We start from the raw sequence: 18,688 nt of genomic DNA, 5'->3' as shown, positions 1-18,688 counted from the left end.
TCATGTACTATATTAATCATTAATATCATTAGTCATAATATGGTTTGATATTAATATAATTAGCTATAATATATTAATACATAAAATTAATATGTAACATTAACATAACATTATGTAAACATTTTACTTAGGAAATGTGACTACTGTCTAACACACAGTCTATATCCAAATATCTCCTTTTGTCCCAATAATGTCCTTTAATAGCTGATTTGAAAAACAATTGATCCAGAATTCAGTGAAGTATCAAATACTGCATTAGGTATTTTTCTTTAATCTTCTTTAATCTAAAACAGTCTGTAGGCTTTTCTACCTTTCACGACATTGACATTTTTGAAGAATCCAGATCAGTTGTTTTACAAATGTTCCTCTCCTGGGATTTGTATTATTTATTTAAACCTCCTGATTAGATCCATGTTAAACATATTTGGTAGAATTACCACATAAGTGGTTCCTGTTCACAGTGCATCATATCCTTAAAAAAGAAAAAAAAGGATCATTGTGTCACGTCCTTTTAGTGGGGATGGTATTTAGAAACCAAATGTATTTTGGAGTGGGTCCCTGTTTTACAATGGACCCCTGCCTAGACAGTTAATTTGAGATGTTATATCAGTCTTTCTTCCCATTAGGCCTCTTTGCATGTATCTAGTATTGGCAAGAGAGGGCTCTCTCTCCCTCTCTCCTTTTCCCTCTGTTCCTTCCCCCAAACCCTTCTTTGTTTCAGATGCTCTTTTCAAGTTGGCCTCTAGTGCTTTCCAGTAGAGACTGTTGATGATTTGGGGGTTTACTTGTTGCTTCCTTCACTCCTCACAAATACTGTTATCATACAGTCTTGTGGTGTTTTGTCCCCAACCTGCTTGTATTTCAGGGTTCTTGGCAATATTTTGAACACGTGGTTTGTTGTAAATATTATTCCATAGGTTTTGGTTTTCCTGTTCAAGTTGTTTCTCTTTATGTAGGGATTCAGAGAGGCTCATGGGGGGCTTGACCCCAGGATCCTGGGATCATGACCTGAGCCGAAGGCAGATGCTTACTCAACTGAACCACCCAGGCACCCCTTTTATTTGGTTTCTTACTTTAGTTAACCATTTACTTCATCATGAAGTGCATTACTCAAATATGAGAAATGGGCACTAATAAGTTTTAGATCAACCAATAATAGATACGGAATTACTTTGTACCAAGTCTTTCGTGTAATAGGTAGACTGGAAAACTGTGCTGAAATATTATGAATGTAATACTAGTTTATCCTTAATTGAGAGTTCTTATGATCTGTCTCGTGTCTGCCCATTATGGTTGCTTGCCAGTTTTCCTCCTTTCATGTTTAGTAGAGGTCAATGTCTCTATAACAATTCTCTGAAGAAGGTTGGAACCTTTGTCCACCAATGACAAATCTATATTGATAATCTATTACAAGTGGATGGAACTGAGGCCAACTGCCAGATTGTGAAGGAGGTCCTCCTACCTGGAGAAGGGTTAGCAACCACCAGGACATCATTTGGATAGCTATCTTTGAATGTATTTCCCAGTTCTCAGCCTGGAACCATCTCAAGTCCTTCTCCTTATAAAACAATAAAATGGAGGACCATTTATTTACTGCCTGATTGACCATACAGTGTATTTAATATGTTTGTTACTGTTTCCATAGACTTTCCTCAGATTTCATTCATTGGTCTGTGATGCCCTTATCCTTCCTCTTCCAGAAAGCTATATCTCTAACAGCATCATGTTCTCATCACTACTTGTCAGGAACTGTGAAAGAGGTCCATAAATACTCTACTTGTAACTAGTTAGGAGACAGAGGAGAATTCTGAGTCAGAGATGGACAGTTTATTACTTAGTCACAGTAGCCAGAGTAGCCAGTCTTTTTGCACCGTTTCCCCAAGACCCAGTTTCCATAGGGCAACACAGGGCCATGTGTTCATGCAGTCTATTGCATTGTAGGAGAAGAACCACAAGCTTAGGGCATCTGAATCTTTTGTAACGGACGGTAAGCATGGCTGCCCTTTGGTCCTAAAATAGATATTCTGTCTTCTGAGTCTGTTCATTATACAACCTTGAAAAGATAGTCTAAAGCAAGGGGTAAATCGTTGTCTCCTTTGCAAGACATACAGAAAAAACAATGGGACTCACACAGCGTTGTCTCCCAACATAACAATTTTTAAATTATGAGTTGGCTTAATACAGTGTTTATTTTTAATTCGCAGCTAAATCTGAAACAGGTGTTCTTGATTGGCCGGCAGCTTTCTTCCAAGTTATGAATCAGGAAACTAGGTTTCTTCCATATTATGACTGAGCCTTCTTTGCAGTGTTGCTTCTTCTTCTTCTTTTTTTTTTTTTTAAGATTTTATTTATTTATTCATGAGAGACACAGAGAAAGAGAGGCAGAGACACAGGCAGAGGGAGAAGCAGGCTCCATGCAGGGAGCCCGACGCAGAACTCGATCCCGGGTCTCCAGGATCACACCCTGAGCCGAAGATGGTGCTAAACCGCTGAGCCACCTGGGCTGCCCTGCAGTGTTGCTTCTATGGCTGTGATGGTCATTTGCCTTAATCTCTGGAGGAGGAAGGAGCATGGACACTAAGTGGTTGGGCTGTTTAAGGGCTATGCCCAGAAGTGATAGACATCATTTTTTATTCAGGTTGCATTTTGCTGGAACCCAAAGACCACATAACTGCAAAGGAAGCTGGGAAGTATCTAGCTATATGCTGAGTAAGAAAAAGAAATGGGTTTGGTGAATAGCTAGCATACTTCATTTTAGCCATTCATTTTGTTAAGTCATATGTAATTATAAAAAATTCAAACAGGGCAAAGCATTCTAAGAATTGCAAATTAATTGAGGAAAAAAAAACATCCATTACAGAATCCACCATCCAGAAATAACCATCATTACTACTAAGTAAGCATCTAGATGTCATTTTTTTTTTTTTAAGATTTTACTTATTTATTCATGAGAATACACAGGAGAGAGGGAGGCGGAGACACAGGCAGAGGGAGAAGCAGGCTCCATGCAGGGACCCCCACGCGGGACTCCATCCTGGATTTCCAGGATCACCCCCCAGGCCGTAGGAGGCGCTAAACCGCTGAGCCACCCGGGCTGCCCTAGATGTCATTTTTATACATACATATTATAGATAGATTAAAAGAGATGGTTAGATTGATAAAAGTTACTTAGTTAAGATGATATAATGCTATTAATATTTAAATATTAAAGTCAGATTTAGTTGGTTGTATAGAAGAAAAAGTGAAGTAAAATAGGCAACGTTTTTGAACTTCAAATAAAATTTTCTTATAAGCTATAACCAAAGATAACTTGAAATTTAATAACAGAGATTACAAAGCCAAACACAAAATGGCCTTTCCAATTCAGATGCTCTCAGTTATAACAGAATATTGCTAAAGTAATAGGGAATTTGCTGTTTTGCATAAGAAGTTCAGCGGTTAGATTTTTCTAAGATCAGTTAATTTAACAATAGCCAATCTAAGAGTGGCAGGGCATTGTTGTCTCTTTTATGGTTCTCTTGACTTTTCTAGGCATTGCCCGGTCACTGCGGTTGTTTCAAGGGTCTTAGCCTGATACTTGAACATCTGAAGTCAGAAAGGGAGAACCTTCTAGAGAAACAAGACCGGAGGCACCTGGGTAGTGTAGTTGGTTTAGCGACTGACTCTTGGTTTCGACTCAGGTCATGATCTCAGGGTCATGAGATGAGATTGAGCCCCAGGTCAAGTCCCATATGGGGCTGTGCACTCAGCAGGGGGACTGCTTGAAGATTCTCTCCCTCTGCTTCTCCCCCCACCTGTGTGTGAGTGCTCATGTTCTTTCTCAAATCAATCAGTCAATCAATCAATCAATCAATCAATCAATCTTAAAAAAGAAAATGTTCATGGCCATATCATAGGAATTGTCCCCTTTTATTTTATTATCTCAACCTAAACCTGTCCCACACCAAGGAGAATATACGCATCTTAATGGACTCAGACACACCCTTGTTCACCCCTGGGTTGGAGAATGATGCTACTTTCATGAGGATGTGAGCAAGTGATTAGCCAAAGAAAATGAAGAACTTTATCTACAAGAAAGGGATTTATGTGTAATTACTGTTTAGTGGCAAACTATTATGTTCTGTTATTAACTAAATGCTTCAAAATCTGTATCGGCCTGCTGTGAAAGATTTAGCATCCCTGTGCTGTTCTCATTTCCTGCTATCCAATTTGTTGTTTTTTAAGATGTTTATGTTACATTTTTCAGGTTTGTAAACCATTATTTCCTCAGAGCTTCTTTTAGGTTTGTTTTGTATGTAATTTAAATTTTTAGATGGCCACTACCAGTACTTTTACCATAGCTTCTCCAGTAAGTTCTTTTATATCATCTCTAAAATTGACTGAATTTTATTGTCAAGTTTTTTTTTTTTTTTTCAAGACTAAGTTCTTAGGGGACCTTCTCTTGACTTTTTTCATAATGGAAAATCTTTCTTGCCTTAATTTTTGAATTCGTCTGTCTTGGCTGTATATAATATCGTTGAGTCACAGTCTCTTTCCCCTAAGAATTTAAATAGTGGGCTTGGAATATTGCTGTGGAGATGACCAAAGATAGCCATAGATTCACCTTCCTGCCCCTTCCCCCTTCCATTCTACTAAGTTTAATTACAGTAAGCCTGGCTGTTAATACGTTCTGTGGCAGTTTTTCAGAATGCAGTTTCAGTTTATTTTATCAGCTTTTATGTTTGAATACATCTTTTGTTCCCCGTTCCTTGGATTCTCTACTTTAGGGACATGAATTATCCTTATGTTTGATTATCTTTGTTTTTTTATAGTTATTAGTTTTTTTCTCTCTCTCTTTTTAAAGATTTTATTTATTCATGAAAGACACACGGAGAGAGGCAGAGACATAGGCAGAGGGAGAAGCAGGCTCCTTGCAGGGAGCTGGATGCAGGACTCAATCCCTGGATCTGGGATCATACCCTGAGCCAAAGGCAGAGGCTCAACCACTGAGCCACCCAGGCGTCCCTCTCTTAAAAAAATTTTAATTTAATTTGCTTTCAATTAATTAATATAGTGTATTAATAGTTTCAGAGGTAAAGGTCCAGTGATTCATCAGTCTTATGTAATACCCATGCTCAGGGCATCTGGGTGACTCACTGGTTGAGCATCTGCCTTCGGCTCAGGTCTAGATCCTGGGGTCCTGGGATTGAGTTCCATATTGGGCTCCCCCTGGGGAGCCTGCCTCTCCCTGCCTGTGTCTCTTTCTCTCTCTGTCTCTCATGAATAAATAAATAAAATCTTAAAAAAAAAAATAACACCAGTGCTCATTACATCCTGTGCCCTCTTAATGTCCATCACCCAGTTGCCCCATCCTCCCAACCCTTTCCCCTCCAGCAGCCCTCAGTTTATTTTCTGTGATTAAGAGTCTATTATGGTTTGTCTCCCTCTCTGGTTTCATCATTTCCTTCCTTCCTTCCTTCCTTCCTTCCTTCCTTCCTTCCTTCCTTCCTTCCTTCCTTCCTTCCTTCCTTCCTTCCTCTGTGCTCTTGTTTTGTTTCTTATATTTCACATATGAGTGAAATCATATGATAATAGTCTTTCTCTGACTGACTTATTTGGCTTAGTATAATGTGTGTGTGTGTGTGTATACACACCACATCTTCTTTATCCATTCATCTGTTGATTGACATCTGGACTCTATCCATAGTTTGGCTATAGTGGACATTTTTGCTATGAACATTGGGGTGCAGGTGTCCCTTTGGATCACTGCATTTGTATCTTTGGGGTCAATACCTAGTAGTGCAATTGCTAGGTTGTAGGATAGCTCTATTTTCAACTTTTTAAGGAACCACCATACTGTTCTCCAGAGTGGCTATACCAGCTTGCATTTCTACCAACAGTGTAAGAGTCCCCTTTCTTTGCATCCTCACTATTAGTTCCTCTCAACTGCTTTAATATCTGTTTTTCATTTGTATACTGTGATTATTTCATGCCTTTTAGTAGTGTTTTTATTTTCAACAATGTATACTCTTTTCCTTAATGTTTGTTTACCTGTTTTCTTTTAGTTTTTAAATTACTTTGGTTCGCAGCAGCCCCGGTGGCGCAGCGGTTTAGCACCGCCTGCAGCCCAGGGCGTGATCCTGGAGACCCGGGATCAAGTCCCACGTCAGGCTCTCTGCATGGAGCCTGCTTGTCCCTCTGCCTGTGTCTCTGCCTCTCTCTCTGTGTGTGTGTCTCTATGAATCAATAAATAAAATCTTAAAAAATAAAATAAAATAAAAAATTAAAAAATTAAAAAAAAAATAAATTACTTTGGTTCTCAATCCCTGATATTTTATCTTTTTTTCCCCCCTGTTTTGTCATTCTTCTTGAGTTTTGTATGAATTTATGTTCAAAGTAAGTTTTATTTAGCATGGGGCAAGGTTTTTGTTCTTTTGAGATTTTATTTATTTGACAGAATGAGAGAGCACACAAGCAAGGGGGAGCGGCAGGCACAGTGGGAGGGAGAAGCAGGCTCCCCCAGAGCAGAGAACTTCATGCTGAGCTCCATTTCAGGACTATAAGATCATGACCTGAGCCAAAGGGAGATACTTAACTGGCTGAGCCACCCTGGTGCCCATAGCATGGGGCAGTTTTGAAAAATAACTTTATGCTGAGTTATGTTTACTCCTAGATTGAGAGTTTTGGTTATCTTATGATGCATGTTATGTTTTTTAAATTGTTTGTTTTGGGACACCTGGGTGGCTCAGTGGTTGAACGTCTGCCTTCAGCTCAAGGCGTGATCCTGCGGTCCCGGTATCAGGTCTCACATCGGGCTGCCTGCGTGGAACCTGTTTCTCCCTCTGCCTGTGTCTCTGCCTCTGTTTCTCTGTGTCTCTCATGAATAAATAAATAACATCTTAAAAAAAATAGGTTGTTTTTTGGCTGTAGTCTGTGCACACATGGCTGTGCAATAGTTTTTCATCTTACTCATGCTTGGGAGGCTCCTTTTAGTCATTTGCTCCACTATAATTTAGGTAATTTCTTGAATCTCTTCTCACCATTTTTGAGACCAGGGTTTGAGGGCGAAGTATTATTATTATTTTTCATCATGATAAGTATACTCTTTAATCCCATCCCCTATTTTACCCATCCCCCCACCCCCACTTACCTCCTCTCTAGTAACCATCAATTTGTTCTCTGTAGTGAATAATCTATTTCTTGATGTCTTGCTTTTTCTTCCCCTCTTTGCCTGTTTTTTTCTTAAATTCTACATGTGAGTTAGAGGATATGGTTTTTGTCCTTCTCTGACTTCCTTATTTTGCCTATTAGCATTGTACTCTGGCATTATACTCTCCATTCATGTTGTTGCAAATGGTAAGATTTCATTCTTTTTTTATGACTGAATGGTATTCCATTGTGTATATATACCATATCTTCTTTATCCATTCATCTATTGATGGATTCTTGGGCTCCTTGCATAGTTTGGCTAGTGTAAATGATGCTTCAGTGAACATAGGGGAGCATGTATCTCTGGATTAGTGTTTTGTATTTTTTGGGTAAATACCCAATAATGTAATTACTGAATCATATAGTAGTACTATTTTTAATTTTTGTGGAATCTCCATACTGTTTTTCCAGAGTAGGTGCACCAGTTTGTATTCCCACCAACAGGGTAAGAGGGTTCCTTTTTTCCCATATCCTTGCCAAAATTTGTTGTTTGGTATGTTTCTGATTTCAGCCATTCTGACAGGTATGAGGTGATATTGTAGTTTTGATTTGCATTTTCTTGATGTGAGTAATGTTGAGCATCTTTTCATGTGTCTGTTGGTCACCTGTATTTCTTCTTTGGTAGTGTCTTTTCATGTCTTTTGTGTCTTTTTTAGTTGAATTATTTGGTTTTTGGGTGTTAAGCTGTATCAGTTCTTTATATATTTTGGATACTAAACTTTTATCAGATATGTCATTCGCAAATATCTTCTCCCATTCTGTAGGTTGCTTTTTAGTTTCGGTTGTTTCCTTCACTGTTCAGAAGCTTTTTATTTTGATGTAGTCCTAGTAGTTGATTTTTTGCTTTTATTTCTGTTGCCTCGGGAGACATATCTAGAAAAATGTTGATATGGCTGATGTCACAGAGATTTCTGCTTGTGCTCTCTTCAAGGATTTTTAAGGTTTCAGGTCTCACATTTAGATCTTAAGTTTTGTTTGTATATGGTGAAAGAAAGTGGTCCCATTTCATTCTTTTGCATGTGGCACTCCAATTTTCCTAACACCATTTGTCAAAGAGGCTGTTTTTTCTCCATTGTATGTTCATTCCTCCTTTGTCAGTTATTAATTGACCATCTAATTGTGGATTTATCTTCGGGTTTTGTGTCCTATTCCATTGATCTGTGTATCTGTTTTTAATGCCAGTACCATACTATTTTAATCACTAAGTGCTTTGTAATATAACATGAAATCTGGAATTATGATACCTCCAGTTTTTCCTTTTCAAGATCGCTCTGGCTATTCTAAGTCTTTTGTGGTTCCCTATAAATTTTAGGATTTTTTCTAGTTCTATAAAAATGTTGATATTTTGTTAGGGATTGCATTAAATGTTTAGACTGCTTTGGGTAGTATAGACATTTTAACATTTTTTCTTCCAACTCATGAACACGGAATGTCTTTTCATTTTTTTTTTTTGCATTCTTTTGACTTTTGTCAGTGTTTTATAGTTTTCAGAGTACAGGTCTTTCACCTCTTTTACTAAGTTTATTCCTAGATATCCTATTATTTTTGGTACAATTGTGAGTGTAATTGTTTTCTTAGTTTCACTTTCTCCTACTTCATTATTAGGGTATAGGAATGCAGTAGATTTCTGTACATTGATTATGTATCCTGAATTCATTTGTCAGATCCTGGTAGTTTTTTGGTGGAGTCTTTTCAGGTTTTCACTATGTATATAGCATCATGTCATCTATAAAGAGTTTACTCCTTCTTTACCAATCTGGGTGTCATTTCTTTTTTTATGTTGTCTGATTGCTGTGGCTAGGACTTCCAGGACTGTGTTGAATAAAAGTTTTGAGAGTGGACATCTTGTCTTCTTCCTGACCTTAGGGGAAAAGCTCTGTTTTTCACCATTCAGTGTGATGTTGGTTGTAGGTTTTTCATATAAGGTCTTTATTATGTTGAGGTATATGAAGGCTAATAAGTATGTTTCCCTCTTTCTGAAGCCAGAGGGAATGGCAAAGGTGCAATATAAAAAGCTCGGGTTAGGACAATAGGAGTTTTTGGTAAAACCCCAGGCTTAGCTCTCTTTTTAAATACTTGATTAAATGTCTTATACTAGGTTTTAATCATTCAACTGTGTGTGGGGTATCTCATTCCTATGGGAGAATACCCTAAGATTTTATATAATTCATTCTTAGCCTAGATCCTGGACTTCCAAAGAGTCAGGACCTCGTTACTCTTCATGTCTTTCATCTCCTAGTTTTTCCTTTTTCTGCCCTGAAGCTAGTCCTACTCTTTAGGCAGTAAAAGAACAAATTATGGAGGCAGGATAATAGAAAGATAAAAGATTTCTTCTTTTCAGATTTGGGAATTATTGTAGTATTCTCAGAATTTTAAGGAATTGGAAATAGGATTAATAGCTGAAACCTAGGGCAGCCCTGGTGGTGCAGCGGTTTAGCGCTGCCTGCAGCTCGAGCTGTGATCCTGGAGACCCGGGATCGAGTCCCACGTCGGGCTCCCTGCATGGAGCGTGCTTCTCCCTCTGCCTGTGTCTCTGCCTCTCTCTCTCGCTCTATGAATAAATAAATACAATCGTAAAAAAAAAAAAAAAAAAGATAGCTGAAACCTATAGCTCACACCGGGACAATTTCTGCCCGATTTCTAAAATCTATTTCATTGCCTAGTTGCCAGTTTTTGTTTAAAGCATTATTACCTGCTTTTTCCATCTCCCCAATTTTGCTTGCTGTTGTATTTGTTGTTTTATTTTTTTGTTTTGCTGGTTTTCATTTGTTTTTTACTATGTTTAACATTGGAAAAATATGTGGTTACACATCACCTTTTTACACACTGAGAATTATTTGAACATAGGCATTCTTTCATTTTTGGAAATTCACTCAATTCCAACACAGAATTGAATTATATTAAAATAACTCATTTTCTTTCCTATGTATGGCCTCATATTTCTAATATTGGGCTTTCTGATGAACTCTTCTTGGCGCATCGTGATAACAAAATTCTTTACTACATACTAGAAAACCTTTGATAAAGATTTACTCTAGAATTTTTCTGGGAAGTAAGCTCAAACTTGAGATTGCATTCTTTCTAGGATTCACTTTCTAATTTACCCTAAACATTTTTTTTTAAAAGATTTTATTTATTTATTTGAGGGAGAAAGTGCCTGCAGGCACGTGCAGGAGCAAGAGGGAGGGGCAGAGGGAGAAGGAAAAGCAGATTCCTGAGCAGGGAACCTGATGTGGAGTTCAATCCCAGAACCCTGAGAACATGACCTGAGCTGAAGGCAGATTCTTAACCAACTGAGCCACCCAGGCGTCCCTACCCTAAACATTTCTGTCAGTGGTTCAGTGATTATTTTTAAATTAAAAAAAAAAAAAAACTGCTTTTAAAAAGTTCTGGTTAAGCTTTTTTGGAGATGTGGATAAAAGTCTACTTTGTGGTTGTTTAAGCAATGTGTTTCTGATCTATAAAAGTGTGTCCTTGCAGGGCTCTTTTTAAGGATTGAATGAGATAATTTTTGTGTTTGTGCACTTCTGATTATTTTTATTGTTAATTGTGCACACCGATTCATTTGGGAGTGATACTGGATGTCCTGACCTATGGCTTTACATTAAAAAAATCCAGTATTGGTTTATTTCCTTCTGATTATTTTATCTCCATGCATAATACATTTTAAAAACAAACTCATATTGACCATTTTTCTAAATCTCTAAGTATTCCTTCAGAACTAATGATCATTATCTAATTTTATAATAATTTTTTCAGTCACATCCCTGTTGTTGCATATTCAGATTGTTTTCAAGTATTTTCTCATTATAAATAGTACTAAAACTGTATTTAAACCTTTGTTTACCTCCTAAAGGTGAAATTACTAGAACAGAGAACATTTTTATGGTTTTTAATTCTTTTAAAATTGTCCTTCACATATTTAATCTCTCTAATGATGTATGCAAGTGCTCATTTCACTATAACCTGGGCAATATTGGGTCTTATCATGAAAAACAAAACTCAACAATTTTGAACACTAGGTGACTAGAGAAAAATATTACCTTTAGTTCTTTAATGGTTGAGTTGCACATTTTTTGCTGTTGTTTAGTGACTCATGAATTGTCCTTTGTGCACAGTTCAATGGCATTTATATATATATATATTTTGTTGATTTGTTAAAAGTTTAAACATAATAGGACATAATAATTTTATTCATTTTCCAAGATTTTACTTTTTTTTTTTAAGATTTTATTTATTCATGAGAGACCCACACACACATACAGAGAGGCAGAGACACAGGCAGACGGAAGAGCAGGCTCCAGGAAGGGGGCTCGACATGGGACTTGATCCTGGGTCTCCAGGATCACGCCCTGGACTGAAGGCAGCGCTAACTGCTGAGCTACTTGGGGCTTGGCTGCCCCAAGATTTTACTTTTTAATGGTTTTTAAATTAATATAGAAGCATTGTAAATTTGAATAACTAAAATTGCTTTTTTCCTTTCTAGTTTTTTTTTTGTTGTTGTTTTTATACTTAGAAGAGTTTTTTTCTTCCTAAAAGTTACAGATTTCAAAAGTATTTTCTTCCAGTCTTTTATTTTGTCATTTAATGCTTTAAAATCATCCATCTGGGTTTGGTTTTACTTTGAATAAGATATTTTCCCCCAATTTATTTTTATTCTTATTTATTTTTATTTTATTTAAAAAAAGATTTTATTTATTCTATTAATCCCCATTACCTATTTAAATACGTCCCCCACCCAAATCCCCTTTAGTAATCCTCAATTTGTTCTCGAAGAGTCTGTTTCTTGGTTTGTCCCCCCCATCTTCATTTCTTAAATTGGTTGCAAATGTTAGGATTTTATTCTTTTTTGTAGCTGAGTAATATTCCATTGTATATATATACCACATGTATATCCATTCATTAGTCTGTGGACATTTGGGCTCTTTCCATAGTTTGTTGATAATGTTGCTATAAACATCAGGGTGCACATATCCCTTCAGATCATAATTTCTGTATCCTTTGGGTAAATATCCAGTAGTGCAATTGCTGGATCATAGGGTAATTCTATTTTTAACTTTTTGAGGAACCTCCATACTGTTTCCAGAATAAAATCAGCATTTCTCTTTAGTGAAGGTAATCAGTCTGCTCTGATTCATTTTGTATAGAATAATATAATCTGCTCAGCCTGTTTCCACTGAACATTTGCAGTCCTCATCTCAAGATAGATTTCTTGATGTATTACTTAGGACCAGAGTTCTGTATAATTCCATGATGATTTCTGTATGTTCATATTTTCATATATGTACATGTACATGCTTTGCCTTTTACTCTCAGTAGTTTCCATGTTTTAAGTGTTTGTTTACATTGTTGGGTCATTTACTATTAAATCATCCCAGCTCTTCCACCCTTGATGAATAAAACCCATTATGGGAGGTAGAACATGACAGATAGAAAAGCCTTCTTTATTATTGTTATGGGAGAAAAATATTAATATAGAATTTACAAATCCAGGATCATTTGAACCTCATATTTATAAACTAGATTATAATTTATACTTTTTTTTTAAAGATTTTATTTATTCATGAGAGGCAGAGAGAGAGAGCAAGCGAGTGAGGCAGAGACATAGGGAGGGGGAGAAGCAGGCTCCATGCCAGGAACCCGACGTGGGACTCAATCCTGGGTCTCCAGGATCATGCCCTGGGCCAAAGGCGGCAGTAAACCACTGAGCCACCGGGGCTGCCCTGTAATTTATACTTTAACTGTCATTGTCCAGTTGTGGATTCTAGTTCTGTTTCACTTAGCTACTGTTGTTTGGTAAACCACCCCACAACTTACTGTGGCTTATAGCAGGTAGAGCTCAGCAGGAACAATTCATTTTTCTTCCGTGTGGTATCAGCTGGGTTTAGCTGGTGGCTGGTGGAGTAGTGTAAGATAGGCTTTAAAACAAATTTTTTGGGGGGAGCCCAGGTGGGTCAGTGGTTTAGCGCCACCTTCGGCCCAGGGCCTGATCCTGGAGACGCGGGATCGAGTCCCACATTGGGCTCCCTGCATGGAGCCTGCTTCTCCCTCTGCCTGTGTCTCTGCCTCCTTTTCTCTGTGTCTCTCTCATGAATAAATAAATAAAATCTTTAAAAAAGTTTTTTGTATTCTTTTGACATTTTAAGTTGTTTTACTAAATAATTCTAGTAAAATAGTCTTATTCACCTGTCTGGTACTGGCTGTAGGTTGGCGTACCTCGATTCTTCTCCATAGGGTCTCAACTCCTTATTTACATGGTGGCAGGAATCCACAGGGCAAAGGTAGAAGCCATCTAGGTTCTTAAAGCCTTGAGCTTCTGAATTTGTACCTCACTGTGCCACATCCTTTTGGCCAAAGCAAGTTACAGAGCTAACCCAGGTTCATGTGGGTGGAGAAGAGGACATCTTAACGATGGGAGGAGCAGTGACATCCTACTACAAAAAAACAGAGGCATGATTGTGGATTATTATTAAGATCTGTTGCAATTGAAATGTAACTCTTTATATGATAGTAAATTTCACACCCATACTGATTCTTACCTACCGATTCACACAATTGAAAACAATCTGGTTAAAATTTTTTGTCATGAAAGAAAGCTGGACTCCTAATATGTTATTAAGTTCTTAATTAATTGAATTCTTTTTTATATTGTTTATCAGTTTTCGTACTTCAAAGTGAAAGCACACCACAACTTTAAATTATTTTTGTTAGAGATAGCTAATTCCTTTTTAAAGATTTATTTATTTTTTTTTAGAGAGAGAAAGAGAGTGTGTGAGTTTGATGAAGGGTGGGGTAGAGGGAGGGAAACTCTTGCCGGAGCACATAGCCTGACTTGGGACTTAATCTAATGATCCTGAGATCATGACCTCAGCCCAAATAAAAACAAGTCAGATGCTTAACCAACTGAGCCACTCAGGCACCTCAGTTCATTCATTTTCTGAGTAAATGTAGGAAAGAGTTTCTTGCTGGAGTTCCTGTGCCTCAGTTTCTAGTTTGTGGGCCATAGAATTTTATATATAGTGTTGTAGAATCTGATACTATTCTAATATGATAATGGATGTCAAAGTGCTATGTACGTTTTAAAGCATGATTTATAAAATGTTCACCAATGTATTTGGTCTTTTTAACAAGAAAAAATATAGTTTGCCATATATAAATGTAGCTAATAATTATAGACTTCAGTTTATATAAAATTTTAAGTTTATATAAAATTTTAGGTTAGTTAAGAATAAGTATGCTGAAGTCACTTTAAAATAACATACTAGTAATGCTATATTACTAGTATTATTTATAAAATAAGAATATGATCAGAAGGAATGATCTTTTTATTTTTGGACAAGTATCCATTAACATTTTGAATTACTAAACAATTATGAAAGAAACTCATTTTTATTGTGTGTATTTGTGTGTGTGTGTGTGTGTATGGTTTATGATTTAAATTTAAATAGGATTTTATTTCTATTTATTTCTAGAAATATAAAGAAAAGGACAAACACAAACAAAAACACAAGAAGCAACCAGAACCATCACCTGCATTGGTTCCTTCTTTGACTGTTACGACAGAGAAAGTAAGTTTTAAGTGCCAATTTTGTTTTTTATAAGAACTAGTTATGTGCTGGCTTTTACCTTTAAGAACTATTGTCATTCTCAGTCCTGGTTCCCTTTAACTTTTCCTACCTCTTTAACCCTAAAATAAGCACTTTAGGATTCCCATTTCTTAGTCCTTTATCCTACCTTCTGTTCATTCTACATTTGTTTTTGAAAAATATTAAGTAAGGCTAACAACTTGAGGGGGATCATTGAGTTTAAGAATTTGGACTGTAAAATGGGTTTTGTCCACCTGTGATTTTGAGTTCTGGCTTCAAAACTTAATGAGCTCTTAGGTTAATTAACCTCTTTGTAACTCAGTTTCATCATCTATAAAGTGGGTGAAATAATTACTAGAATTGAGTAATATATGTAAAGCAATTACATTATCTAATTCATAGGAAGCAGAGTAAATGTTAAATATTATTAAGATCATTATGTGCCTAATATGAAAATAAATGGAGACAGGGAAAGAGTGGGGACATAGTTAGCAAGGGAATGAAGAAGATACAGTAGGAGATGAGGCTGGGCAAGGGGCCAATCATAGTCATGCAGGGCTCTATAAACAGTGGAAGGACTTGTTTTTTTTAGTTTGAGTAAAAAGTAAGCCACTGGTGCATTCTGAACTGAGATACAATATGCTCTGATTTGGGTTTTGTAAGGTTTTCTGGCTGCTTTGTTGTGGATGGACTGTAGAAAGTCAAGGATGAAAGAAGCAAGGAGGCCATTAAATTATTACAATAACGCAGAGAGAGATGGTGTTAACAGTGGAGATGGTGAGAGGTTATCAGGAAGTAGAACCTGTGTAACTTTCTCATAGAGAATATGAGAGGTGGGATCCCTGGGTGGCGCAGCCGTTTGGCGCCTGCCTTTGGCCCAGGGCGCGATCCTGGAGACCCAGGATCGAATCCCACATCGGGCTCCCAGTGCATGGAGCCTGCTTCTCCCTCTGCCTATGTCTCTGCCTCTCTCTCTTTCTCTCTCTGAGACTATCATAAATAAATAAAAATTAAAAAAAAAAAAAGAATATGAGAGGTTGTGAGAGAGAGGATCTAAAGAGGAGTCCAAGCGTATTGGGCCAGATAACTAGAAGGAATGTAATTGCTGTTAACAAAGATGGGAAAGACTACAGGTGTGGTAGGTTGAAGGTAAGATGAGAAATTCAGTTTTGGATATGGTATTTGTATTCTGCTGTCAGAAGAAATTTAGCAGTTAAAAACAGTTTAAACCTATTAATCTTCCTGTTCTGGAGGCTAGAAGACTGAGTGAACTCGGCTGGTTACTCTCAAAACGTGAAACCAAGGTGTTGGATGCCCCAGGTTCACTTTGGAGCAAGTGCTTCTGAGCTCATTCAGGTGGTTAGATTTATGCCCATTTCCTTTCAGGCCTTCAGTTGGGGTCTGTTCTTAGGTTCTAGAGGCTCTCTTCAGTTCTTGCACATGGGTCCCTCCATTTCAGAGCCCTCAATGGCTTGAATCTTCTCACCCTTGGAATCTCTCTGACTTCTGCATCTCTTCTGCTCTGGCCAAAGACAGTTCCCTTCTTTTAAGGGTTAATGAGGTTAGATTGAGCCTACCTGAAAAATCCTGGATAATTTTCTTGTTATAAAGTATATAATTTAGTTATATCAGCAAAGGCCCTTTTGCCATGTAACATAACATATCACAGGTTTCAGGCGTTAGGATGTGGACGTCTTGGCAGGGCTCTTCTGCCTACATTAGGGTTGAGATATTTATGAGACATCCAGGTAGGAATGTTAATAGCCAGTGGCATGCATAGTCTGGCATTTGGGAAAGGGGTCCAGACTTGAAATATAAATTTGGGAGTTGTATCTGTATAGAGTTTACTTAAAGCCATAAGTGTGGGTGCCAGTGAAGGAGTGAGTGCAGGTAGGAAGGAGAAGAGGTCTTAGAAAGCCCCAGGGCTGCCAGTGTGGAAAGATCTGGGAGAAGAGGGAAAACTAGTAAACAAGACTGAGAAGAGGAGGCCTGGGTTTGGTAGAAAACCAAGAGGATGCGAATATGCTGGTAGCCAAATTAAAGAAAAGAAAAAAAAGTTAACTGTGTCATAATAATATGAGGATTAGCTATCATGTTTAGTCATATGGTGACATAAAAGTTCTAGTTTGAACTTTTTAGAATGGTAAAAATGGTAACATATAGTATGTACACTTTAAAAAATCTGATTCCTTTCAATAACCATAAGTATTTTGAGATTTTTTCCATGTTGTGTGTATCAGTAGCTTATTTCTTTTTATTGCTTACTTTCTATTATATGGACATGCCAAATTGATATCCATTCAGTAATTGATGAACATTCAGATTGTTTTCCAGTTTTTGGCTATTACAAATAAAGCCTACTTTATATAGACAGATTTTTCTTGAATAAATACCAGGAACTGGAGTAACTGGGGTCACATGATAAGTGCATCCTTAATTTTTTAAGACACTACCCCACTATTTTCAAGATAGTTGTACCATTCAACTTACTCTGTGAGTGGTAAACCAGAGTTCCTGTTCCTCTGCCTTCTCTGCAACATTTGGTATGATCAGTCATTTCAGTTTTAGCATTTCTAGTGGATATGCACCAGTTCCTCATTCAGTTTGCATTTCTTTAATGACAGTATTGTGTTGAACGTCTTTCCATGTGCATATTTGATATTTTATAAATTTTCTTTGGTGAAAGTCTGCTTAGATCTTTCAATTACCTGCCCTTTTTAATTGGCTTGCTTTCTTAATACTGCATTTTGTGACCCATTATATGTTCTGGGGGGGCAACTCCTTTACCAGATACATTATTTTTGCAAGTATTTTTCCCATTCAGTGGCTTAAGCAGACAATTTTTTTTTACCCCAGCGTGGAGCCCCAGTGCAGGGCCTGAATCCACAACCCTAACATTAATTAAATGTGTGTGTGTGTGTGTGTGTGTGTGTGTGTGTGTGTGTGTGTAAATGTTTTCTTCTGGAAGTTCTGTATTTTTATGTTTTGCCTTTAGGTCTATGGTCCATTTTGTGTTAATTTTTGCATATAATGTGAGTTATACATCAAAGTCCACTTATTGAATGACTTTTCTACTGAATTATAGATATCCAGTTTTTCTTGACCCACATGTGGAACATATTATCCTTTCTCCACTGACTTGCCTTTAGCCACATTTGTTGAAACCCATTTGACCATATATGTATCAGTGTATTTTTGGACTCTGTTCTCCCTTGATCTGTTTGCTTTTACATTCAATTCCACACTATCTGGATTACTGTAGCTTTATAATACCTTAGGTCAGATAGGATCCATTTTCCAACTTTTTTCTTCTCTTTGAAAATTGTTGTGGCTCTTCTAGGTTTTTATATGAATTTTAGAATCAGACTGTCAAGTTGTAGAAATAAAACTGCCTGTATTATTTTGATTCAAACTGCATTGAGTCTACAAATCATTTTGAGGGAGAATCGATGTCTTAACAATATTGAGTTTTCTGATTCATGAACAGAGTACATCTTTTATTTAAGTCTTTGTACACTTGTTAGCAACAAGTGTGCAGATTTTATACATCTTTTTTCAGTTCTAGTTTCTGATTGTTCCATTCTAGTATATAAAAATACATTTAAAAATTATTTAATATTTGGTGTCTTGTAAACTTGCTGAAAATTTATTTTGAGTAGCTTAATTGATTCCATGGGATTTTCTTCATAGATGATCATGGCAACTACAAATAAGATAGTTGTACTTTATCTTTTCTGATCTACTCTTTATTTCTTATTATATCGTTAAATATAAGTCGTGAGAGTGAGCATCTTTGCTTTTGTTCTTGATAATCTTTTTTTTTCCCCCCAGATTTTATTTATTTTAGGATAGGGAGAATGTGGGTGGGGGATGTATAGAGGGAGAGGAGAGAATCCATGCTGGATGTGGAGCCC

General features: G+C 37.0%; 1 protein-coding gene across 13 annotated transcripts in view; it reads left to right on the top strand.

The window, feature by feature from the left end:
• The window catches only part of MLLT10 (MLLT10 histone lysine methyltransferase DOT1L cofactor), a 249,767-nt gene that overhangs the window by 143,335 nt on the left and 87,744 nt on the right, over nucleotides 1-18,688 (top strand). For all 13 annotated transcript variants that reach the window (XM_055331277.1, XM_055331278.1, XM_055331276.1 and 10 more), the window contains one exon: nucleotides 14,661-14,756. In XM_055331277.1, the coding sequence (XP_055187252.1) occupies nucleotides 14,661-14,756 (96 nt within the window). The remainder of the gene's footprint in view (nucleotides 1-14,660; nucleotides 14,757-18,688) is intronic.

This window comes from Nyctereutes procyonoides, unplaced genomic scaffold (assembly GCF_905146905.1).
Source record: "Nyctereutes procyonoides isolate TBG_1078 unplaced genomic scaffold, NYPRO_anot_genome, whole genome shotgun sequence".
Classification (NCBI taxonomy): domain Eukaryota; kingdom Metazoa; phylum Chordata; class Mammalia; order Carnivora; family Canidae; genus Nyctereutes; species Nyctereutes procyonoides.
Note: the sequence above shows the minus strand (reverse complement) of the source record. Positions and strands in the feature narration are given on the sequence as shown.